This window comes from Rhinopithecus roxellana, chromosome 1, assembly GCF_007565055.1.
Source record: "Rhinopithecus roxellana isolate Shanxi Qingling chromosome 1, ASM756505v1, whole genome shotgun sequence".
NCBI classification, from domain to species: domain Eukaryota; kingdom Metazoa; phylum Chordata; class Mammalia; order Primates; family Cercopithecidae; genus Rhinopithecus; species Rhinopithecus roxellana.
In genome coordinates, this window is record NC_044549.1 from 43757925 (window position 1) to 43784156 (window position 26232).

The window sequence follows — 26232 nt, forward strand, 5'->3', positions numbered from 1 at the left end:
AGGCATATTAAAATAAGCAGGCACTAGTCAATACAAAGTGAATAAAATAAATAATATTATTCACATATCAACTGAAATCATTTTATGTACCAGCAGTAGGATCATACTTTAAGAAGCCTAATATATTATTTATTTTTATTAGTGTAACTTAAGTGTAGTTAGATTAAACTCTACTCTTGAAGGCTCAAATGCCCAGTACTGAATTTAATTCTTGGGATATATAAAACACCACTATTGATTATGATTTGCAATTGGACCACTATACTTTGTCATTTGAAATTTTTTCATAGTTAGTTGTGAGGAGTTTTTATTGATTCTTCCAACAACTCTCGCTTACTTGGTTCTTTCTTTTCTTGGGTTCCTCTCCCCAAATGGTAAGTTTCTTGTGGTAAAGAAGTAGTATCTATGTCTTTATATCTGCTACAATAGTACTGTCCAATAGGAATAAAATGCAAGCCACATAAGGAATCTTACATTTTCTGGTAGTTTTCAATAAATTTTTAAAAGCCAGAATCATGTCAAGCATCTTCTCTGACCACAGTGGAATAAAACTAGAAATCAACTCCAAAAGGAACCCTCAAAACTGTACAAACACACAGAAATTAAACAATCTGCTCCTGAATGATTTTGGGGCTAACAATGAAATCAAGGTGGAAATTAAATTATTTTGACATGAACCATAATAGTGATATAAGTTATTAAAACCTCTGGGATACAACAAAAGCAGCGCTAAGAGGAAAGTTTATAGCACTAAATGCCTGCATTGAAAAGTCTGAAAGATTACAAATTGACAACCTAATGTCACACCTCAAGAAACTGGGGAAACAGTAACAAACCAAAACCAAAGCTAGCAGAAAAAAAGAAAAAACAAAGATCAGAGCAGAACTAAGTGAAATTGAAACAAAAAATACAAAAGATCAGTAAAGCAAAAAGTTGGCTATTTGAAAAGATAAACAAAATCGATATCCCATTAGCTAGATTAACCAAGAAAAGTAGATTCAGATAAGCTCAATTGAAAATGGAGACGTTACAGCCAATGCCACAGAAATACAAAAGATCATTCAAGACTACTATGAACACCTCTGTGGACACAAACTAGAAAATCTAGAGGAAATCGATGAATTTCTGGAAACATACAACCCTCCTAGATTAAATCAGGAAGAAATAGAAACCCTGAACAGACCAATAATGAGCCATGAGATTGATTCAGTAACTTAAAAATTGCCAACCAACACATATACACTGTGGAATACTATGCAGCCATAAAAAAGGATGAGTTCATGTCCTTTGTAGGGACACGGGTGCAGCTGGAAACCATCATTTTCAGCAAACTTGCACAAGAACAGGAAATCAAACACCGCATGTTCTCACTCATAGGTGGGAATTGAACAATGAGATCACTTGGACGTGGGAAGGGGAACATCACACAGTGGGGCCTATTATGGGGAGGGGGGAGGGGGGAGGGATGGCATTGGGAGTTATAACTGATGTAAATGACAAGTTGATGGGTGCTGACGAGTTGATGGGTGCAGCACACCAACATGGCACATGTATACATATGTAGCAAACCTGCACGTTGTGCACATGTACCCTAGAACTTAAAGTAGAATAAAAAATAAATAAATAAATAAAAATAAAATCAAGCAATACAAAAATAAAATATTAATTTGAAAAAAAAAAATTGCCAACCAAGAAAAGGCCATGGTCAGATTGGCCAGATGGATTCACAGTTGAATTCTACCAGACTTTCAAAGAAGAATTCATACCAATCCTACTGAAACTATTCCAAAAGATTGAGAAAGCAGGAATCCTCCCTAACTCATTTTGTGAAGCCATCACTGATACCAAAACCAGATTGAGAAAGAGGGACTCCTCCCTAACTCATTCTATGAAGCCAGTGTCACCCTGATACCAAAACCGGAAAAAGATACAACAAAAAAGAAAACTACAGGCCAGTAGCCTTGATGATCATAGATACAAAAATCCTTTTTTTTTTTTTTTTTTTTTGAGACGGAGTCTCGCTGTGTCTCCCAGGCTGGAGTGCAGTGGCCGGATCTCAGCTCACTGCAAGCTCCGCCTCCCGGGTTTACGCCATTCTCCTGTCTCAGCCTCCCGAGTAGCTGGGACTACAGGCGCCCGCCACCTCGCCCGGCTAGTTTTTTTTGTATTTCTTCGGGCGCGGTGGCTCAAGCCTGTAATCCCAGCACTTTGGGAGGCCGAGACGGGCGGATCACGAGGTCAAGAGATCGAGACAATCCTGGCTAACACGGTGAAACCCCATCTCTACTAAAAAATACAAAAGATACAAAAATCCTTAATAAAATGCTAGCTACCTGAATCCAGCAGCACATCAGAAAGACAATACACCATGATCAAGTGGGTTTCATACCAGAAATTGTTTGAAATAAGCATGTCAAATGTGATATATCACATAAACAGAACTAACAACAAAAACAATATGATCATCTTAATAGATGCAGAAAAAGCAGTCAATAGCATCTCTTTGTGATAAAAACCCTCAACAAACTAGACAAAGAAGGGACATACTTCAAAATAAAAGCCATACATGACAAATCCACTACCAACATCTTACTGAATGGGAAAACTTGAAAGTATTTCCCCTGAGAACTGGAACAAGACAAGGATACCCACATTCACCACTTCAGTTTGAAAGCACTGGAAGTCCTAGCCAGAACAGTCAGGCAACTGAAAGAAATAAAAGGCATCCAAATTGGAAAAAGAGGAAGTCAAACTATCACTGTTTGCCAATGATATGATCATATACCTAGAAAACCCTAAAGACTCTTCCAAAAGACTCCTAGATTTGATAAATGAAATCAGGAAACTCTCAGGTTACAAAATCAGTAGCACTGCTCTACACCAACAATGAGAAAGCCGAGAATCAAATGAATAACTCAATCCCCTTTACAATAGCTGCAAAAAAATTAAAATACCTGGGAATATTCTTAACCAAGGAGGTGAAATATCTATACAAGAACTACGAAACACTGCTGAAAGAAGTCATAGATGACACAAACAAGTGGAAACACATTCCATGCTCATAGATTGGAAGAATCAATATTGTGAAAATGACCATAGTACCCAAAACAATCTACAGATTCAGTGCAGTTCCTGTCAAAATACCAACATCATTTTTCACAGAATTAGAAAAAAAAAAAATCCTAAAATTCATGTGTAACCAAGAAAGAGTCCAAATAGCCAAAGCAATCCTAAGCAAAACAAACAAGTCTGGAGGCATCACATTCCCTGACTTCAAATTATACTGCAAGGTTATAGTTACTAAAACAGCATGGTACTGGTATGAAAGTAGTCAATGGAACAGTCCAATGGAACAGAATAGAGAATTCAGAAATGAGGCCAAATACGTACAACCAACTAATCTTCAACAAAACATACAAAAACATAAATTGGAGAAAGGACACCCTATTTAATAAATGGTTCTGGGAAAACTGGCAAGCCACAAGTAGAAGAATCAAACCGGATACCTATCTCTCACCTTATACAAAAATCAACTCGAGATGGATTAAAGACTTAAATATAAGATCTGAAACCATAAAAGTTCTAGAAGATAATGTCAGAGAAATACTTCTGGACATTGGCCTAGGCAAAGAATTCATGACTAAGACCCCAAAAGCAAATGCAACAAAAGGAAAATAAATAAATGGGACCTAATTAAACAAAAAGCTTCTGTACAGCAAAAGACATAAACATCAGAGTAAACAGCCCACAGAATGGGCAAAAATATTTGCAAGCAAGCTCTGTATCTGACAGGAGACTAATATCTAGAATCTATGAGGAACTCAGACAGATCCGCACAAAAAAAAAAACAAACTCATCAAAAAGTGGTCAAATGACATGACCAGAAGACATTTCTCAAAAGAAGACAAACAGCCCCACCCAAAAAAAAAAAAGGAAAAAATGCTCAACATCACTAATCAGGGAAATGCACATTAAAACCACAATTAGATACCACCTTACCCCTGGAAGAATAGCCATTATTAAAAAGTCAAAAAACAATAGATGTTGACATGGATGTAGTGAAAAGGGAATGCTTATACACTGCTGGTAGGAATGTAAGTTAGTACCACCTCTATGCAAAACAGTATGGAGATTCCTTAAAGAACTAAAAGGAGATCTACCATTCAACCCAGCCATCCCACTACTAGTGTCTACCCGAAGGAAAAGAAGTCTTTGTATGAAAAAGACACATGCACATGCACATACATGTTTGTAGCCGCACAGTTTGCAATTCCAAAGATATGGAACCAACCTAAGTACCCATCAACTAATGAGTGGGAAAAGAAAATGAGTACATATACACCATGGAATACTACTCAGCCATAAAAAAGAACAGAATAATGCTTTATACATCAACTTGTAGGGAACTGGAAGCCATTACTCTAAGTGAAGTAACTCAGGAATGGAAAATCAAACACTGTATGTTCTCACTTATAAGTGGGAGCTAAGCTATGAGTACGCAAAGACAGAGTGGTATAGTGGACTTTGGAGATTCAGAATGGGGAGGATGGCAGTGAGTGAAGGATAACAAACTCCATATTGGGTACACCGTACACTATTCAGGTGGCAGGTGCACCAGAATCTCAGACTTCACCACTATCCAGTTCATCCGTGTAACCAAAAATCATTTGTACCCCAAAAGCTGTTGAAATTCTAAAAAATTTGTTTTAATTCTTTGTATATTTGGGATAAAAATCTTTGAAAAATTTTAATAATCTTATTTTAAAAGGAAAAATAAGTAAAATTAATTAGAAATAAGTAAAATTAATAAGTAAAATTAGTTTTAGGAAATGAGTAAAATCAATTTTAGTAGCATATTGTTTAACCAAGCATATCTAAAACATTATTTCAACAGGTAATCAATATTAAAACTTATTAATGAAATATGTTACAGTCTTTTATTCATATAACATCTTTGATATCCAGTGGATATTTTGCACTTAAAGCACATGTCAATTTGGACATTAAATTTTTACTGGAAATTCTTGATTTCCAGTGGAATTAAGTGGAATACTTTAGATATCACTAAATTTACAGTTTAAAAAGTATTCATTGAGCAATGTCTCTTGTATTGCACTGTTTATCCTAAGTTAAAAATAATTACAGTTTCTGAAATTTTGAATCAACAGATATTTGCTATCATTAGAAAGGATCTTACATTCTATAGGCCATTGTTTGGGGCTTAATTGCAGATCTAACACTTCTGTAGAATACTATTTTTATTATTTTCCTCATAATTTTGAACAAATTCCCATAACTAAAAACAATTCCTTTACCATCTCTTCATCTAAAATGCTTTTATTTTTATACGAGGATCTAAACCATTTTATAGCTGGCCAAATTATAAGTTCAGATCTGTTAAAAATCATTTAAATGTTTGTCCGACATTTAATTCTGATTTCAGGCAACTAATTTTCTTAATTCTTTTTTGATCATTGAAAAGAAATGTCTATAAAACTGACCATGTGTTTGCTAAAATGTCTTTTATTATTATTCAGTTAATTATTCTAAACTTTTTTTCCACAGCAGACATTTTATTTTGCTCTGCTGCAGCGAATTGTAATTGCCATTCGTTGTGGAATTTGCAACATGCCTTCCTCTATTTTGGTCTCTTCTTTCTACAGGAAATATTCAAATACACAAATTACAATGTCACATGTCACATCAGTGTGTAGAAAAAAATAATTAGAACTGAATCCGTTCATTGACACCAAGATCAGTGATGGATTATAATACTAGAGACAACACCTGCCCCAGCATGCACACTATCATAATATCTTAGTGTTGCAGCTGTTCAAGGGAAATGTACTCCTACCAAACAGAGTTATGTTTAATGGAAAAGTACCTTTCACTGCTTCTGCTTCAAGTTTAGGTTTAAATTAGTTAAAATGAAATAAAATTAAAAACTCAGTTCTTTGGTTGCACCAGCCACATTTCAAATGTTATGTAATATTGTTTTTCAGACTTTGGTTTACAGTCAACTAATTCAGTGCTTTGACAGCCATTTTCTTTAAGCAAAATAGAATGGAATAAAATAGAATAGAAAATATTATTTCATCACATGTAATAAGGATACCTTCTTTTAGACTTTTGTTTCAGTATATATGTTGCATATATATGGGTAGGTCACAAAGTAAAAATAAATTTCTCACTAAAAATAAAGTAAAAAGTTTTTGAAAATCACTTCTCTGTAGCACATAGTGCATTGCCTTTCACATAATAGGTTTTAAAAAAAGTTAGGTTGAATTGTGATTAGTGGCACACATTTGTAAAATGACAGTTTAAAATGATTGCTTTTTCAATGGCAACAAAAGCCAAAATTGACAAATGGGATCTAATTAAACTAAAGAGCTTCTGCACAGCAAAAGAAACTACCATCAGAGTGAACAGGCAGCCTACAGAATGGGAGAAAATTTTTGCAATCTACTCATCTAACAAAGGGCTAATATCCAGAACCTACAGAGAACTCAAACAAATGTACAAGAAAAAAACAACCGCATCAAGAAGTGGGCAAAGGATATGAACAGACACTTCTCAAAAGAAGACATTTATGCAGCCAACAGACACATGAAAAAATGCTCATCATCAGTAGCCATCAGAGAAATGCTAATCAAAACCACAGTGAGATACCATCTCACACCAGGTAGAATGACGATCATTAAAAAGTCAGGAAACAACAGGTGCTGGAGAGGATGTGGAGAAATAGGAATGCTTTTACACTGTTGGTGGGACTGTAAACTAGTTCAACCATTGTGGAAAACAGTGTGGCAATTCCTCAAGGATCTAGAACTAGAAATACATTTGACCCAGCCATCCCATTACTGGGTATATACCCAAAGGATTGTAAATCATGCTGCTATAAAGACACATGCACACGTATGTTTATTGCGGCACTATTCACAATAGCAAAGACTTGGAACCAACCCAAATGTCCGTCGGTGACAGACTGGATTAAGAAAACGTGGCACATATACACCATGGAATACTATGCAGCCATAAAAAAGGATGAATTCGTGTCCTTTGTAGGGACATGGGTGCAGCTGGAAACCATCATTCTCAGCAAACTATCGCAAGAACAGAAAACCAAACACCGCATGTTCTCACTCATAGGTGGGAATTGAACAATGAGAACATTTGGACACAGGAAGGGGAACATCACACACTGGGACCTTTGTGGGGTTGGGGGAGTGGGGAGGGATAGCATGAGGAGATATACCTAATGTAAATGACAAATTAATGGGTGCAGCACACCAACATGGCACAATACATATGTAACAAACCTGCACGTTGTGCACATGTACCCTAGAACTTAAAGTATAATAAAAATAAAAAATAAATAAAATGATCGCTTTTTAAAAACAATGCCACTTAAGTAAACTTTTGTCCATGCAAACCTAGCTGCAGATGATAGATAGCAATAGAGAAAGGTAGAGAGGTAGATTGGGGTCATATTATGACATACTAATAATTTTGGACTATTCTGTAGGAAATAATGAGTCGCTGAAGCATTTTAAGCCAAGGAGTTATGTACAAGATTGTTCTGACAAGGAAAAACAGTTAACTTAAAATTGTCCCTCCAACCACTTTGTCTTGTGTTTACTTCTAATTACCCTGGAGTCAAACTCTTCATTCTGTTTAAACCATAAAGTATAAGATCTTCCTTCTCTATAAAAAGTCCTTTTCACCAGTACCTAACATTCCTTTGTCTTTTATTGCTTACCGTGCATGATTGCCAGCTTCTACCTTTGGGCTTTCCTGGGGAGTTCTCTGGGCCTGCCATGCCCCATTCCCTTCCTACCAGTGTAATTAACCCCAGTCTCTCATAGAATTCCTGAAATCATTGCTTCCTGGGTCAGATTATTTGCCAGCACGTGAACACATGTATTAATCTACTTTTTCGTCGTTTGTATTTCCTTCTCTCATTTCCCTCCCTGAACCCAGGCCACTTCTCAAATGCCTTTAATGTGTATCTCTTTGTCTCTGTACTTTTGCAGTATATGTACTGTTTTGTATGCATCTATGTTTAATTCATCTAAATTATGACATACTGTGGATGTCATTCTGTTTGACATTTTTCACTAAGTACTACATGGGTTTTATTTTTTAACTTTTCATTTTGGAATGTTACAATAATATACGAAGGTAGAATAGTATAACCCCTATAACTCGGTATTGACAATTGTCAGTCAGTTTACAACCAGTCTTGTTTCATCTTTGTACCACCCACTTCCCACTTCCCACCTTCCTGCATCGTGAAACAAATCCCAGATGACAACTCCATTTCATCTAGAAATATTTCAGTATGTGCAATATATGTCAAAAATAGACTCTGTTTAACATAAATATAGTACCGTTATTTTAACTAAAAACTTTTAAATAATAATTTGCTAATATCAAATCAGTATTTAAATTTTCAATTATCTCATAAACATTTAACAGTTTGTTTGAACAGTTTCTATATTAGGTCCACACATTGCAATTGGTCCAAAGTGCCTTAGAATCTATAGATTTCCTTGACATGGCTTTTTGTTTCTTATAATTTAATTGTTGAGGAGCCAGCATTTTTATTCCCAACGTCTGGATTTTGTTGATTTCCTCATTGTATAGTTTGACATGTTCCCCTCTCCTTTGTGTTCCCTGTAAATTGTTAACTAGAAGTATGTTGTGATTCAGGTTTTATTTTTGCTTTTGTTTTTGTTTTACAAGACTACTTCATAAGTGATGCTGCCTCCTTTCATCAGGAGGCATGTAATGTCTGGACAACTCTCATTTTGTGATGTTAGCACTCTGTTTCAAGGTGCACCCCTGCTGCCGTGTGTACACCTAGTTCTTTGTACTCCGTGGCATTAATTTATCACATTTCGTCTACTTATTCTCATTGTGTACCCAGATTGCCTCCAGTTTGTTGTTACCACAAACACTACTGCAGTGACATCCTCATGCACGTCACCATAGACCTGAAAATTTATTTGGAAAATAGACCCTGTAACATGACTGCTAGGTCATAAAATAGTCTAAGCTTGATTTGTCAAGTACTGCCAGATTGCAGTGACATGATCATAGCACACAGTAACCACCTGCCTCAGCCTCCCAATTAGCTGGGATTACAGATGCACACCACTGTACCCAGCTAATTTTTAAATATTTTTATAGAGATGAGGTCTCATTATCTTGCCCAGGCTGGTCTCAAACTCCTGTCCTCAAGTGATTCTCCTACCTCGGTCTCCCAAAGTGCTGAGATTACAGGCATGAGCCACCATGCCTGGCCAGAGCTTTTTTTAAACTACCTACTCATTTGATGAAATAATATTGGTTATCTGTATAATAAACATTGAGAATTTTAAACAATATGAACAAAATATTTTTCTTGTAAAAATAAAAAATTTCAAGAAGTGAGCCGGGTGCTGTGGCTCACGCCTGTAATCCCAGCACTTTGGGAGGCCGAGGTGGGTGCATCACCTGAGGTCAGGAGTTCGAGACCAGCCTGGCCAACATGGTGAAACCCTGTCTCTACTAAAAATACAAAAATTAGCTGCGTGTGCTGGTAGGTGCCTGTAATTCCAGCTATTTGGGAGGCTGAGGCAGGAGAATCACTTGCGCCAGGGAGGCAGAGGTTGCAGTGAGCTGAGATCACACCATTGCACTCCAGCCTGGGCAACAAGAGTGGAACTCCATCTTAAAAAAAAAATTTTTCAGAAGCTTGAATTTATTAACTCACAGATTTTTTATTAACTGACAGACTTTTTCTTTTATAAAGCTTGCCACTTTGAACTTCTTGAAGAATAACTATATATGTATATACATGTATATACACACATATGTGTATATATTCATATGTATATATACATATATGTGCATATGTATATATATATATATACGTATATATTTTTTAACTTTTAGGCTCGGGGTACATGTGCAGATTTGTTACATGGGTAAATTACATGTCATGGGGGTTTGGTGTACAGATTATTTTGTCACCTAGATAATAAGCATAGTATCCAATAGGTAGTTTTTCTGTCCTCACCCTCCTCCCACCCTGCACCCTCAAGTTGGTCCCAGTGTCTGTTGTTCCCTTCTTTTTGTCCATATGTACTTGATGTTTAGCTCCCACTTGTAAGTGAGAACATGTAGTATTTGCTTTTCTGTTCCTGTGTTAGTTTACTTAGGATAATGGCCTCTTGCTCCATTCGTGTTGCTGCAAAGGTTGTGATCTTATTCCTTTTTTATGTCTGAGGAGTATTATATGGTGTATTTGTACCACATTTTCTTTATCCAGTCTACCATTGATGAGAATTTAGGTTGATTCCATGTCTTTGCTATTGTAAATAGTGCTGCAGTGAATACACACGTGCATGTGTCTTTATACTAGAATGATTTATATTCCTTTGGGTATATACCCAATAATGGATTGCTGGGTCAAATGGTAATTCTCTTTTAAGTTCTTTTAGAAATTGCCAAACTGCCTTCCTTGGTGGCTGAACCAATTTACACTTCGACCAGCAGTGTATATGCATTCCCTTTTCTCTGCTACCTTCCCAGCATGTTGTTGTTAATATTATTATTATTATTATTATTATTTTTAGTTTTTAATAATGGCTATTCTGTAGATATTTTCTGATTCTGGTGTTCCAGTTTCCAAATGACATACATTTTTCATGACTATGTTTATTCTAGATTTTTAATTTGTTGCAATGTTTCCTTTTATTTCTCATTCACAGCAATTTTAGATTTTTGATGATTGCTTTAGCATATGCCATACCACTTGGTGTATTTGCTGGCTGGTCTGGAGTTCTGGACTTAATTTTAACACCAGCGCATGTCAGCCAAGTAAGTATTTTATTTCTTTATATGTTGTAGATATTTTCATTCATTTAATTTATAAATACTGGTTACGTGTTCTTGGTTTTAGCTTCAAGGACTGGGTAAAACATTGTCCTATACCATTGTTGCAAAAGCAAGATCTTTATGGAATAGGTAAAAAATAGTGTTGATTTTCCTCCTTGATTTTGACAATAGTTTTGAATTTCGCATTTCTCTGGGCATTATTAATGATACTACTGGCTTTTTAAGAAAGGAAGGAAATCTTAGTTTTGTTGACTCCATTCTTTATCCTTTCTTCATACCTTATAAAGAAGACTAAGATCCCATCATCAGTTATATAGCTATTTCTTCATCTAGTTTCTGACCTTCTCTATGGGCTCTAAATAAGGGTATTTCATTTATTTAAAAATAACCATTTCGTCTACATGCTTGATGCCATCCATTCCTTCTCTTTGCTTCCAGATAGCATGGTAGAAAAGAGGAGAGAGAAATTTGGAGAGGTAAATAGAAGAAAAAACACTGATGTGATATTCTATGAGTAAAAAAAACAAAAACAAAAACAACAATTTGTCTATTCTTTTAATGAACATTTGGATTGTTAACTATTTTTGACAACCACAAACAATGCTATATTAACGCTCTCATACATGTCTCTATGCACTTCTATACACATTTCTAATGGATACATATCTAGGAATGGAGCTGCTGGTTATAGTGTATGCTACTTTGGTAGATGATGCCAAACTTCTCCAAAGTGGTGGTATCCATGTATAATCCTACCAGCAATACATGAAATTTCTCATCATCCCACATCATTTGCCACTTGTGTGATAATATTAGTCTTTTTCACTTTAGACATGCTGATAGTTGTGCAGTTGTATGCCATCATAGTGACTTCTGTGGTGTCTTTTCAGTGTGAATTGGATATTTTGAATATCCTTTTCTGGTGACATACCAGTTTGAGTCTCTTGCCCACTATTGGGCTACCTTTTTCTTACCAATATGTAAAGAAGAGAGCTGTGCAGAAGGGAACTCCCCAGAGGACTTTGTGGGGACTCCAGTAATCTTTGGCTGAGAAATGGGCTGCACATATAAAGGGCAAAGTTACTAGAGGCTTAACAGAGAGAATGGTATGGATTGAAAGCAGAACAAAGATAGAAGAGGTCAAGCATTGTCTTGGAGTTCTGGCCCAGTCAAACTGTAGAATCAAGGACCATGTCCTAGATAAAGTCTTACTCTAGTTTAGACCCATCATAAACAAAGACAAAAATCTGAAAAGGAGACACTTTGGAGATCTATCCTTATAAAGCACAAAATGAGGCCTACACATCCTCAAGGTGATCAAGCAATAATTGAACTGCCTACAAGAACAAAAGTCAACCATTTTAGAAAAAATAAAAGAATCTAGAATTTATTGTATCATCCACAACATACAGTATAAATTTTTTTTTTTTTTTTTTTGACGGAGTCTTGCTCTGTCGCCCAGGCTGGAGTGCAGTGGCGCGATCTCGGCTCACTGCAAGCTCCGCCTCCTGGTTCACGCCATTCTCCTGCCTCAGCCTCCCAAGTAGCTGGGACTGCAGGTGCCCGCCACTAGGCCCAGCTAATTTTTTTTGTATTTTTAGTAAAGACGGGGTTTCACCGTGTTAGCCAGGATGGTCTCAATCCCCTGACCTCGTGATCTGCCCACCTTGGCCTCCCAAAGTGCTGGGATTATAGGAGTGAGCCACCGCGCCCGGCCCAGTATACAATTTTTTTAAAAAAATGCATTAGACATGTAAAGAAACAGGAAAGTGTGACCCCTATTTGGCCAGGTGCAGTGGTCTCAAAAAATAAATAAATAAAAGTTAAAAAATTTACAAAGCGATCGTTAGAAACCAACTTTTAGAAACTCTAGATGTTGGATTTAGCAGACTGAGGCTGTAATGCAGAAAAGATAAAGATAAATCTTTGCTTGCTCCAAGTTCATAAATATGTTATCTTGTACAACTATGTCATCCTGTATAGTAGCTACTAGCCACATTCAAAATAAACTTCAAACTTAATTTGAAATTTAAACCAATTGAAATGAAATAAAAGTAAAAAATAACTTCCTTAGTTGTGTAGCACTTTTCAAGTACAGGATAGCCACATGAGACTAATAGCTACCATGTTGCATGATGTAGATAGAGAACATTTCTATCATCAAAGAAAGTTCTATTGGACAGTGCTGTTCCAGAGCTTTGTTCTTTTACCTGTCACATTTACCTAGAATTTAAACCTAGAATTGATTTTGTACTTATTATAAGATAGGGGTTAAGTTTCTTTTTTCCCCATAGATATTTGTTAACCTAGGATCAGTGTTTGAAAAGATCATTTTTTTCCTTCACTGCCCTCTATTAATCTTTGTTGTAAGCAAGTTTCCTTATATATACGGGTGTATTTCTAGACTTGATTCCTTTAGTCTCTTTGTCCCTACACCAATACCAAATTGTGTTATTTATACTAGTGTTATAAATAAGTACTAGTTTTGATATTTAGTAAATATCCCCCTTTATTGAGATTTCTATTAGAGTGTTTATATCTACAGATCATTTTCAAAATTAACTGCTTTCTAACTGAGTTTTCTGAACCTTGATCATTATATTTCTCCTCATTTACTTAGGTCCCAATGTCTCTGAGTGATGCTTTATAATTTTCAGCAAAGATACTTCTGTGTGTTTGTTAGCTTTATTCTCAGGTATTTGATACTTTTTGAAGCTATTGAAATCAGCAGCTTTTAACATTTTTATTTTTCTTATTTTTAAAATTGATATGTAATTATTGCACATTTTGGGGGGATATATAATATTTTGATACCTGTACACAGTGTGTAATGATCAAATTGGTAAGAGTGCTATCCACCACCTCAAACATTTATTTTTTCTTTGTGTTGGGAACCTTACAACTCTTCTAGCTATTTTGAAATGTACAGTAAGTTATTGTTATCTGTAATTTCCCTACTGTATTATTGAGTACTAGAACTCACTCTTTCTATCTAACTGTATTTTTGTACCCCTTAACCAACTTCTCTTCATCCTCCCACCCTTCTTCATCAGTAGCTGGTAACTATTATTCTACGTTCTGCTTTCCTGAAATCCACCTTTTTAGTTCCCACATATGAGTGAAAACGTGCAATATTTGTTTTTCTGTATTTGGCTTATTTCAGTTAACATGATTTCACTTAACATCCATGTTGCTGCAAATAACAGGATTTCATTCTTTTTTGTGACTGAATGATATTCCATTGTGTATATATCCAGTATTTTCTTGATGTAGTCATCTGTTGATGACACTTAGGTTGTTTCCAAACCTTGGCTATTGTGAATAGTGCTGCAATAAACATGGGAGTGCAGATTTCTTTTTTATATACTGATTTCCTTTCTGTTGGGTATATATCCAGAAATGGGATTGCGACATCATATGGTAGTTCTATTTTTCGTTTTCTAAGGAACCTCTGTACTGTTTTCCATAATGGCTGTACTTCTTTAATTCCCACCAGCAGTGTCCAAGCACTCCCCCTTCTCTGCATCCTTGTCAGCATTTGTTACTTTTTGTCTTTTTGGTGATAGCTATCCTAACTGGGGTGAGTTGCTATTCATTGTGGTTTTGATGTGCATTTCCCTGATTATTAGTGATGTTGAACATTTCTTTTTGTATATTTGTTGGCCATTGTGTGTCTTCTTTTGAGAAATGTCTATTCAGGTATTTTGCCCGTTTTTTAATTGGATTGGTTTTTTTGCTGTTGAGTTGTTTGGGTTCCTTATAGATAGTGGTTATTAATCCCTAATTGGATGTGTAGTTTGTGAATATTTCTCCCATTCTGTAAGTTTTCTCTTCCCTCTATTGTTTCCTTTACTGTTCAGAAGCCTTTTAGTCTTATGTAATCCCATTTGTGTAATTTTGCTTTTGTTGCCTGTCTTTTGAGGCTGTATTCAAAAAATCTTTGTCCAGACCACTGTCCTGTAGTGTTCCCCCAATGTTTTCTTTTTCTTTTTCTTTTTTTTTTTTTGAGACGGAGTCTCGCTCTGTGTCCGAGGCTGGAGTGCAGTGGCCCGATCTCAGTTCACTGCAAGCTCCGCCTGCCGGGTTCACGCCATTCTCCCGTCTCAGCCTCCCGAGTAGCTGGGACTACAGGTGCCCGCCACCTCGCCCGGCTAGTTTTTTGTATTTTTATTAGAGACAGGGTTTCACCATGTTAGCCAGGATGGTCTCGATCTCCTGACCTCGTGATCCGCCCGTCTCGGCCTCCCAAAGTGCTGGAATTACAGGCTTGAGCCACCGCACCCGGCAATGTTTTCTTTTAGTAGTTTCGTAGTTTCAAGTCTTACATTGAACCCTTTTCCCTTTTAGGGGGAAAAAAAAAGTGCAACTCGCTGCCAGCACTCATTTAATTTTATATAAACATGCTCTTTGATGCTGAAACAAATCTGACTGGCTTTCAATATGAAAATATAAAAACTGTTCTTGGAGTTATTTCTAAATAGAACTAACATCAGAATCATCTGAATCATCAGAATCGTCTATCAGATTCCTCAAATGAATCTCTAGCCAATGACTGTTTGAGAACGATGTTAACATCACATGTAGGAATGCTCCTTTTTCTAGGATTTGACATTTTCAGCAGTTGAGAATTACTGTGTTTTGTAAATGGAAATACCACTACTAAAAACAGAATGCTATAAGTAGAATGATGTCTTTTGTCTCCAAAGTTGATATACTAAGAGTGATGTGAAAATAGTCATAAAAGCAAGATAGTTCATGGCGAAGATATCTTGGGGTAAATGCTGCAGCTGCAAAAGCGCCTCTGGCGACTACTCTCAGGGCAAACGGGAAAAGGATTAAATCTTTAATCCATTTTGAGTTGATTTTTTTTTTTTTTTGATACAGTATCTTGCTCTCTTGCCCAGGCTGGAGTGCAGTGGCAGAAGCATGGCTCACTGAAGCCTCAGCTTCTTGGGTTTAAATGATCCTCCCACCTCAGCCTCCCAAGTAGCTAGGACTACAGGTGCACGCCACCATGCCCAGCTAATTTTTTAAAGTTTTGTAGAGACAAAGTCTCTATGTTTCCCAGGCTGGTCTGGAACTCCTGAGCTCAAACAGTCCTTGCACTTTGGCCTCCCAAAGTGTGGGCCGTGTTGGGCCATCTTTGTGTTTTAATAGGAGTGTTTAGTGCATTTATATTTAATATAATTACTGACAAGTTTGGGTTTAGACCCTACCATCTTACTATTGGTCTTTATTTTGTTCAGCCCTTTCTATTCTTTTTGCCTTCTTTCTTACCTTCTGGATTAAGTATTTTTTATTACTTCAATTTCCCCTGACTCTGTTAGGTTGGCAGTTATAGACTCTTTTACTATTTAATGATTACCCTAAAAAGTACAGAATGCACACTTGACTTATCAAATTGGAATTTTACCTTTTCTATGATAATCTAAGGTTTTTAGAACCCTTTAACTTCATTTAACCCTCTCCCATCTTTTGGGCTGTTACTGTCATATATTTTAACTGCTTAAGACATTATTGTTTATACAGTTGATATTCATTGACTCAAATTTATCTTCATATTTATTCATTTTGTTCTTTATTTCTTTATCTTCAGTCTTCAAATCTGTAATCATCTTTCTTCTATCTAAAGAGCACCCATTAGTGTTTTTGTTTGGTTATTGTACAGGTCTGTGGGTGACAAATTCTTTAGTTTGGGGTTTGCATTTTAGTTTATTGTTTGTTTTGGTCTAAAAAGTCTTCATTTTATCTTCATTTTTAAAGTTTTTATCTTGTTGGGCATAGAATTATTGGTTGGCAGTCATTTTCTTTTGGTTCTTTGAAAAAAAAATTCCATTTTCTTCTGGCTTCCATTGTTTTAATTCAGAAGTCAGCTCTCAAATTTAAAAGCTGGCTGCTTTTAAGATTTTCTGTTTATCGTCGGTTTCAGCAGTTTTGCTTTGATTTGATACAACTCGGTGGCATTGTTTTTCTAAATTTATTCTACTTGAGGTTTACATAACTTACTGAATGTTGTCTTGTTAGCTTGATGTCTCTCATTAATTTCTGAAAATTTCTAGTCAGTGTCTCTTCAAAACTTGTGCTCTGTTTTCTCTAATTTCCTTTGGGTATTCTAACTATATACATTATACCTTTACAGTGTATTCTCTAAGTCTCTTAACTCTGTTTTTGGAATTTTCCACTCTTTTACCTTTCTTTTCTTCACCGCCCCCCCCCCCTTTTTTTTTTTTTTTTTTTTTTTTTGAGACGGAGTCTCTCTCTGTTGCCCAGGCTGGAGTGCAGTTGCACGGTCTTGGCTCACTGCAACCTCTACCTCCCAGGCTCATGCCATTCTCCTGCCTCAGCCTCCCGAGCAGCTGGGACTACAGGCGCCCGCCACCACGCCCGGCCAATTTTTTTTATTTTTAGTAGAGACAGGGTTTCACCGTGTTCGCCAGGATGGTCTCGATCTCCTGACCTCGTGATCTGCCCACTTCGGCCTCCCAAAGTGCTGGGATTACAGGCGTGAGCCGCCGAGCCCGGCCATCACCCACTTTTTTGTTGTTGTTGTTGTTATGACATATTCTTTTTCCTTCCTATGCTTCAGACTGGATATTTTAGCTATCTTTTCTTCCAACTCACTATTTCAGTTTTCAACTCTATCAAATAGGCTATTAAATTCATCTATGAGTTACTTTAAATTTTATAAAATTTGTCTTTGGTTCTTTTTTTTTTTTTTTTTTTTTGAGATAGAGTCTTGCCCTGTCACCCAGTCTAGAGTGCAGCAGCTTGATCAGTTCACTGAAACCTCTGCCTCCCAGGTTCAAGCAGTCCTCCTGCCTCAGCCTCCCCAGTACCTGGGACTACAGGCGCACACAACCATACCCAGCTCATTTTTGTATTTTTAGTAGAGATGGGGTTTCGCCATGTTAGCCAGGCTGGTCTTGAACTCCTGACCTCAGGTGATTCGCCTACTTCGGCTTCCCAAAGTGCTGGGATTACAGGCATGAGCCACCACCAAAGAAACCTGTCTTTGGTTCTTTTTTATAGTTGACAGATTTCAGCAGAAATGCTTGATCTTATTTTTTTCTCTATTAAAAATAGTTACTTCAAATTTGTATCTCATAATTCCATTATCTTGGTCCCTTGTAGGTCTATGTATATGTTTGATATTTGGTAATTTTAAAAAATCTCTTTATGTATTCAGTTATTTTTGATTGAGTGCTAGACATAGTATATGAAAAACTGTGGAGATAATTTAAGTATCAAGATGATGTTGTTTTCTTTCAGAGAGAATTTATATTTTTTTCTGGCGGGAGTCTGGTATTCACCTTAATCTAGTTTCAGAGCTTGAGATCACTTAAAGCTGGGCTTCAGTCCTCAGGAGGCTGTTCCATTTCTAGTTCCTCCTGCTCTTAGGTATAGCCCTTCAGAGTGCCCAGTTAAAATGCGGGATTTTTACAAGGCCACCCCACAGCAGGCCCTAAGCTGGTATTTTTTCTTCTAGGTCAGTGAGGCTGTCAGTAACTTCTCAGTCCCTTAGCCACCTTCTCTGAAATTAGCAGACAACCCTAAAAGAAAATTGTCTCCAAATACCATGCTTATCTCTTCAGATTATCTTCCCATCCTAGATCATGGTTTCAGAATTCTGCGTTATTTTCTTATCTCTCTGATGCCTTCAGATAAAATTTTCCCCAGATTTTCTAGTTCTCAACCAGAATACTAATCTAAATTACCTAGCGTACATGTTTTAGTCTGTTCAGACTTCTACAACAAAATACTTTAGACTGGGTAATTTGTAAATCATATAAATTTATTTCTCACAGTTCTGGAGACTAGAAAGTCCCAGGTCAGGGTGCCAACTAATTTATATCTGGGGAGGGCTCACTCTCTGCTTCCAAGATGGCACCTTCTTGCTGCATTCTCACGTGGCAAAGGGGCAAGGCAGCTCCCTTCAACCTCTTTTATAAGGGCACTCATCCCTTCATTACCTCCTAAAGGCCCCCACCTCTTAATATGATCACATTAGGGATTAAGTTCCAACATAAGAATCTGGGAGGGACACCAACATTCAGACCATAGCAGCACCTTTACTGTAAGAAGAAAGCCTTCCTTTAGTTTTCTCACCTGTTTTTCTGGATGGCAGGTATTCCGAGTATGCTCAGTTCTGTTAAGGAAAAGTGTAGCACCCATTTAAATGATACTGATTTTGACTGGGCATGGTGGCTCACACCTGTTATCCCAGCACTTTGGGAGGGTGAGGCAGGTGGATCACTTGAGCTCAAGAATTCGAGACCAGCCTGGGCAACATGGCGAAATCCTGTCTCCACCAAAAATACAAAAAATTAGCTGGGCGTGGTAGCATATGCCTGTAATCCCAGCTACTTGGGAGTCTGAGGTGAGAGGATCACTTGAGCCCTGGAGGCAGAGGCTGCAGTGAGCCAAGATCGCACCACTGCACTCTGGCCTGGGTGACAGAGTAAGGCCCCATGTCATGCACACAAAAAATGATACTGATCTGGTAGATTTGTGCTTCATGTTGTAAACCCTGAAAAGCCCTTCCAAGTATCTTTCTTGGTACAAACTCTGAGAGATATAGAGACCCTGAATCATATCAGTTATTAAGTAAAGTAGAATTTAAAATTAAATGAAAGCAATTTTTTAAATTTTTAAAATAAGTATTGAGTAGAATTTTATTAACTAAGACAAATGTCATGAACAAAGCAGGTAGAAAAGTACAAAATGTTCTGAAAGTACCAGCATCAGTACAGCCAGATGTGCAGTGGTCCTTAACCTAGAGCATGACCCCACTCACCTAGAGGATAGAAGGAATTGTTTGTGGGAGCCTAGTGGGCCTTGGATTATAGATACCAAATGCACTGCAGTGAAAGGAGTGGTCCTACAGAACAGAGAATTATCTTTCCTCAAATGCCAATAGTATGAAAAACTATACAGAGATAATTTAAGCTTCAGGATATTATCTTTCTCCTGAGAGCCTTCATGTTTGCTTCCGGCAGCAAACACCAATAGAGCAAAAGACTCATATAAAGTTACTGTATCGCTTAGAGTAGGCTATCTTCCTGGGAGAAGTAGAACTTGAAAATTCTGAGACTTAAGAAAAATTTATTTGTCATTCACATTGCAATCTGGGACAGTGTGTGTAATCTAGGATAGTTGTCCACAGTTTGGACAGCTCTTTTCCTCACACTGATTTAAGAGATGGAGGCTGCTTCCACTTGTATCTCTTCTGTCCCCTAGGACCTTGTCATTATATGCATGGGTGCAGCTGGGCAGCCACATCCAGACTGCAGCTGACAGGAAGGGAGAGAAAGCATGGAGGAGGCATACACCTTCTTTCAAGTTCTAACCTGGAGGTGGCACACTTCACTTATGCTCACTTCCATTAATGAGAGCTCACACATGGTCACCTGTTCCAGCTAGGAACTGGGACAGGTCATCTAGCTGAGTACCCAGGTAGAAGAAGAAATCGTTTGGTGGACAGCTGGCAATCCCTGTCACAAGTGTAATGAAAAATATGACTCGAAAAACAGTAAAAGGTAGAAGCTAGTTTGGACAATGCTCAAGTGCCAGGTCAGGTTTGAACTTTGTCCTGTAACCACAAGGAAAGCCAGTAACTATTTCCGAGCAGGGACGCGGAATGCTTAGGATAATTATTCTGGCAACAGTGAGCAAAATAGATTGTGAAGACCATTTAAGAAGCTCTTACAAGGTTCAAGAAGTAAGAAGGTAATAAAAGCAAGCATGATGGTTGTGGAAAGGAGAAAGAGGAGACAAGATGTACCAGTATTATTAGAGACATGAATTTTCTTTCATAACAACTAACATGTTTTGAGCACTTTACATTTATTAACTTATTTAACCCTCAAAAAACTTTATTATCCCCATTCCACTAATGCAGGAACTGAGACCTAGAGTATCAGTTGGGACAGAAACCAAGTCATAATAAGAGTTAAAGATACAGGAGTGATGAGGAAATGTAGGCAGCATTCATAGATTGCTGTGAAAAAGTGTGGCCACACAGGCAGGAAAGAGACTAGATAGATGGAGAAGCCTCATCAGTTAGTAATAATAATAACAGCTAATGTTTACTGAGCACTTCCTGTGTTCCGGCCACTGATCTGGGTACTGTATACAAATTATGTCATTTAATCCATTTTATAGGTAAAAAGACATAATTTGCCCAGAGTCACACAGTTAGTAAATGGCAGGGCTGGAAATGTTTTCTCAAGAGGGGAACAAGCTGTACGTTTGAAACCCAGCTCAACTTCTTTTTCTCTGTCTACTCTCTTGCTCAGCCCCACATTTCCCCCTGCCTTCCACCTTCTGATATATTTTTAGTTGTTGCCCCATGTTTTAGCATCCAGTTATTACCTAGCAGTTTCCTATGTTGGTTATATTTAAACTTTTCCGGGCTGTGACTATCTTCCATCCTTTTCTTAATTGTAAGAGTTCCTAGTCCAACATTAGGCATGTAGTACATACTTGAAAAATACTTGTTTGATGACATTGATTATTTTGTTGACTTCAATATTCCAATAAAAAGTTAATCAAGGACATGTTTTCTTAGATGTTTGTATACATTAGTTACACGTGAGTTCTTTTATTTCATCCATTTAGCTATTAACATACTGATTATAGAGGACTTTTTTTCATTCCTTTAATATTGCAATATGACCGTCTTATATTAAATGTGTCTGCTTCTTTCTTAACAGGTAGATGCTGGCTGGATTGGATTTTGGTCCATAGTTGGAGGCTGTGTTGTTGGAATAGCTATGGCAAGGTGAGAATATTTTGTTAAACTTGTGAGTGGACAGAGGAAGGGGAAAAAAGCCTAAAGATAAATAGGCTCCCCTAAATAAACATTGCAATTCAGGGAAAAGTAAAACAAGCAAAGGTCAGAAAGGGGCACTTGTTCAGACTACAGGAAAATTCTGTAGTCCCAGCTACTCGGGAGGCTGAGGCAGGAGAATGGCGTAAACCCAGGAGGCGGAGCTTGCAGTGAGCTGAGATCCAGCCACTGCACTCCAGCCTGGGCGACACAGCGAGACTCTGTCTCAAAAAAAAAAAAAAAAAGAAAAGAAAATTCACATGCGTTATATAGAATTACTGCTAATGGGATGAGTACGGTGGCTCACACCTATAATCCTAGCGCTTTGGGAGGCCGAGGTGGGTGGACCTGAGGTCAGGAGTTCAAGACCAGCCTGGCCAACACGGCAAAACCCTGTCTCTACTGAAAACGCAGAATTAGCTGGGAGTGGTGATGAGCACCTGTAGTCCCAGCTACCGGCAAGGCTGAGGCAGGAGAATTGCTTGAACCCCGGGAGGCAGAGGTTGCAGTGAGCAGTGATTGCGCCACTGCACTCCAACCTGGGCAACAGAGTGAGACTCCATCTCAAAAAAAAAAAAAGAGAATTTGCTGCTATAAGAAAGTTTCTCTGGAGTAGTCCCTTCCTCGAGTGTTTTTTTGGAGACTGGAAATGTATTTCCAGTGTAATTAAACTGCCTCTTTCCATGTTATTGGAGAACAACATCTATGAATGGAGCCCGAAAAAGGTAATGTAATAATAAAGACAAATTAATAGTCGTGGAGACTAAAAGGTTTGAGAAGAAATCATTCGTAGAAGTGTCATTAGAACTTTCCATGAACAGGCAATGTCCTGATTAGCAGATATTGTATATTTATGGTCTTTTTTGGCAGATATTTTCCTGTGGTTATCCCTTTTTGATGCAAAATGTCTGTGAAGACTTTCAGTTTCATCACACTCTCTTTGATCATAACCTATTACGACAACACATTGTTAGAATGAGTCAGAAGAAGGAAAAAGGTCCCGTTTGTTCTAAAAAAAAAAAAAAAGGAAAAGAATTAAAATGTCATTCTTTTAGGCAAATGCCTATAAAACTACTCTTGGTATTTTCCAAAGAGATAATATTCATTCACTTCCCAAATCATTTTACTATGCTCAAAAACAAAATTAGGCAATCAACTTTACCATGAAGAGGAGAATCTAATTACATGTTTGGGAAGATCAAATAAGAGCCATATATCACCTCAATATCTAAATACTTGAATGTAATTGATATGGGGTAATGTTATACCTAGACTTTATGGTTCGTATAGTGTTTCAGGGATATTAAAAGAATAAATTGACACTGTAATTTCTAAATCATTTTATTTGAAGTTTTAAGTTAGGAAAATATAAGAAAACTAAAAACTAAAGAAGCAGAAGGGGAAAATAGTATTTGTAGGAAATCACTGATATTAAAATTACATCAACCTGTCTTATTTTGACAAGAATTATACCTCATTTTTCTAGTTAAATCTCCAAGCGAATTATAGTGAGTCATCATTGATCACATCCTGTTCTGAGCACCAAATTGGTCAAAGAGGAAACAATTATGTATCAAAAATGATGTCTCAAATGTTTATTTCTCATTATTTTCCTTCTGTACCCCTTAATTTTAACTAGATATTGATACAACTAGAGGGAAAAGTTAGACTGAGGACTTTTCTGCTTTTCATTTGTTGAAATGGAAGTTCTAAAAAATACTACCCTTACTCTGGGATCTGAAATCAATTTCAGTTATTTCCTAGCCCTAAAATCAACTTTAAAATTACTTTCCTAACACCATTTTTAGGGATTCCCTAGAACAGAGCTACCTTGTAGACATGAGTGCTTTGGGTGATATTTTTGTAATTATGTTGTTAAAGACCACTATTAAAGGTACTTCTTGGTCCTAATAATATACTTCAGTGGTATCAGCCTATTCAAAAGGACTGGGTCTCCAAAAATAGCAGATTACAGCTGTCGGTTTATTCTTGTATGATCCGTTTCTGTGACACATTCTTGCAATTCAGCTCTGATTTGTACCAAAAACCTGTTTGATTCTCTTATACCTTGTCATCTCTGTATCTGACAAATAAGTTTATGCAGCATACCAAAATGTAAATCTGAAAACTGTTAGGTAAGTGTGGGATTAAAACAGTCTTTTGGATTTTCTTGAGGAACATTTTGTAAAGTTGTGGAAACTTTTTCAGCCTATGTAAGAATTTTCTGCTTGAGGACAAATTTAAGTCACTGGGCAAAAGTTAATTCATTTTTCCCATCAAAAGATGGCATCAGCTCTCATAGGAAGTCATTTTATTCTAGAAAACACAAACATGATTAACCATATCATGTCAAATAAGTACAAAACAGAAGACAGTATTCAAAGTTTTAACAAAGACAGTCTCATCATTACAATAGAAATTAAAATTAACTTTAGAAAATTCAAAGTGGAGAGAATATAGTAAATGTCGTATTTGAGATGGGATCAGCTATTCTATAACAGGAACAATTCTGAAGAACAAAATAAATTTTGCAGCCAGAGGATTGTGCCTATATAATCAACAGTTAATCTGCAGGTGAGGAAAAGCAGCTGGCAAGTGGAAAAATTTTTTGGCATAGCTAAATGATAAGCATCTCTACCAAATGCCCTTTAGTTTCATGAAAACTCAAACATGAAAACTTAAAATACTATAAAAGTCCCAAGTTTAGAAGAATAATATTCCTATTCCGGATGCTGTGTATGTTTTCTTTTCAGGAAGTTTACAGTCTGGTAGGGAAGACAAAAAATAAATGCAAAAACAGGACAATTTCCAATAGAGAAAGTGCTATGAAGAAATAAAATAGAAAGTGGAGATGGGATGGGGAAAGATTTCTTCACTGAGCCCAGAGGGCCTTTTGAACTGAGACCTGAATGACCTGAGGGGTAAGCAGGAGTAACACGTGAAGATCCGGGTGGTACCAGCATTCCAGGCAGATGGAACAAGTACAGAAGCTACGTGTTGCTGTGGTAAGCAACCATGGCATGTATGAGAAAGAGAAACATGGCCATCCAACTGGAGAACAGTAGGAAAAGAGAGAGCAGTGGCAAGCAGCAGGTCACATAAGACCTGAGAGGCTCTGGTGAAGGCAACTGTATTTGTTCTCGGAGTGAGTTTGAATTTTGAGAGAGATCTTTGCAAATTCATGTCAACAAATTAACCTGATCTTCAAAACTGGGATAATATATATTCATTATAGAATGTTTGGAAAATATAGAAAAATATAAAGAAAATGACAGTGGCACTTAAAAACTCAGAATCAGCCGTGCATGGTGGCTCATGCCTGTAATACTGGCATTTGGAGAGGCTGAGGTGGGAGAATCCTTGAGCCCAGGAGTTCAGGACCAGTCTGGGCAACATAGGGAAACCCTGTCAGTACAAAAAAAAAAATTATTTAGCCCAGCTACTCAGCAGGTTGAGGTGGAAGGATTGCTTGAGCCTGGGAGGTTGACGCTGCAGTGAGCCTTGATCACATCACTACACTCCAGCCTGGGCAATGGTGAGATCCTGTCTCTAAAAAAAAAAGTAAACACTCAGAATATATCCTATAATTTGTAGATCCTGAACAAAGATGCCATTTTTTTGTGTTTTATAAGAGAGAAAAAATTATCACAAAGTAACATCATGTAAGAAAATTTGTTTAAAAAAACACACAAAACTGTCTTTTAAAAGAATACATGGAAAATTCCTCAAGTAGTAGTTAATGAAAGTGTGTCATTTGTTTAAATAGTATTTTTAAATCCCACTAGAATTAATAGAACATTTTTGTTTTTAGGTTTGCAGATTTTATCAGGGGTATGCTGAAACTAATTCTTCTCCTCCTGTTTTCTGGAGCTACACTGTCATCCACGTGGTTCACCCTGACTTGTTTGAACAGCATCACACACCTACCTTTAACCACAGGTGAACATACGCTATTTTTGAACTTTTAATAAATATTTTTGTTCATAGAAATGTACATAACTCTGACAGTAGGACTTCTTCTTGCTTTCTATAAGTAATTGTTAAATATACAAAAAAGTTTCTCTTGTCCAGTCATCAAACTATCATCTTATCTAAAGAGTCCAAGAAATAACTAAAAATATTTTAATTGGTATTTTTCATATGGAAAAGAAGTATAATCTTTAGCCTTAAAACGTAGAGCATGGAAATGCTTATTTTTTTTTTAAATTCCTATCAGAGCATAATACAAAGATTTTTATCCTGGTTATAGTCATTATATCACTGTTAAACAATAATAAAAATTAACAAAGGCAAAAAAACTGTGGTATACTTCAGTAAAATTATTTGAACCAGCCTCTATAGGTTTATTTTACATTTAGTTTTATTACATCATTAATATAAAGTAAAACTTACTGGAAATACCTGTTGAAAGTATATTACAGCCAGCTTACTTAGCTTATCTGATAGACCTGAAACATTTTTAGTTGCTGTTGTTTTTGTTGTCATTATTAATATAATCAATTCAGAGTCTATTAGTTTTC

At 36.8% G+C, this 26232-nt stretch overlaps 1 protein-coding gene across 2 annotated transcripts in view; it reads left to right on the forward strand.

Moving 5' to 3' along the window:
* The window catches only part of SLC49A4 (solute carrier family 49 member 4), an 85629-nt gene that overhangs the window by 39304 nt on the left and 20093 nt on the right, over positions 1 to 26232 (forward strand). For both annotated transcript variants that reach the window (XM_030942041.1, XM_010370780.2), the window contains exons 5-7: positions 10758 to 10866; positions 21597 to 21664; positions 25524 to 25651. In XM_030942041.1, the coding sequence (XP_030797901.1) occupies positions 10758 to 10866; positions 21597 to 21664; positions 25524 to 25651 (305 nt within the window). The remainder of the gene's footprint in view (positions 1 to 10757; positions 10867 to 21596; positions 21665 to 25523; positions 25652 to 26232) is intronic.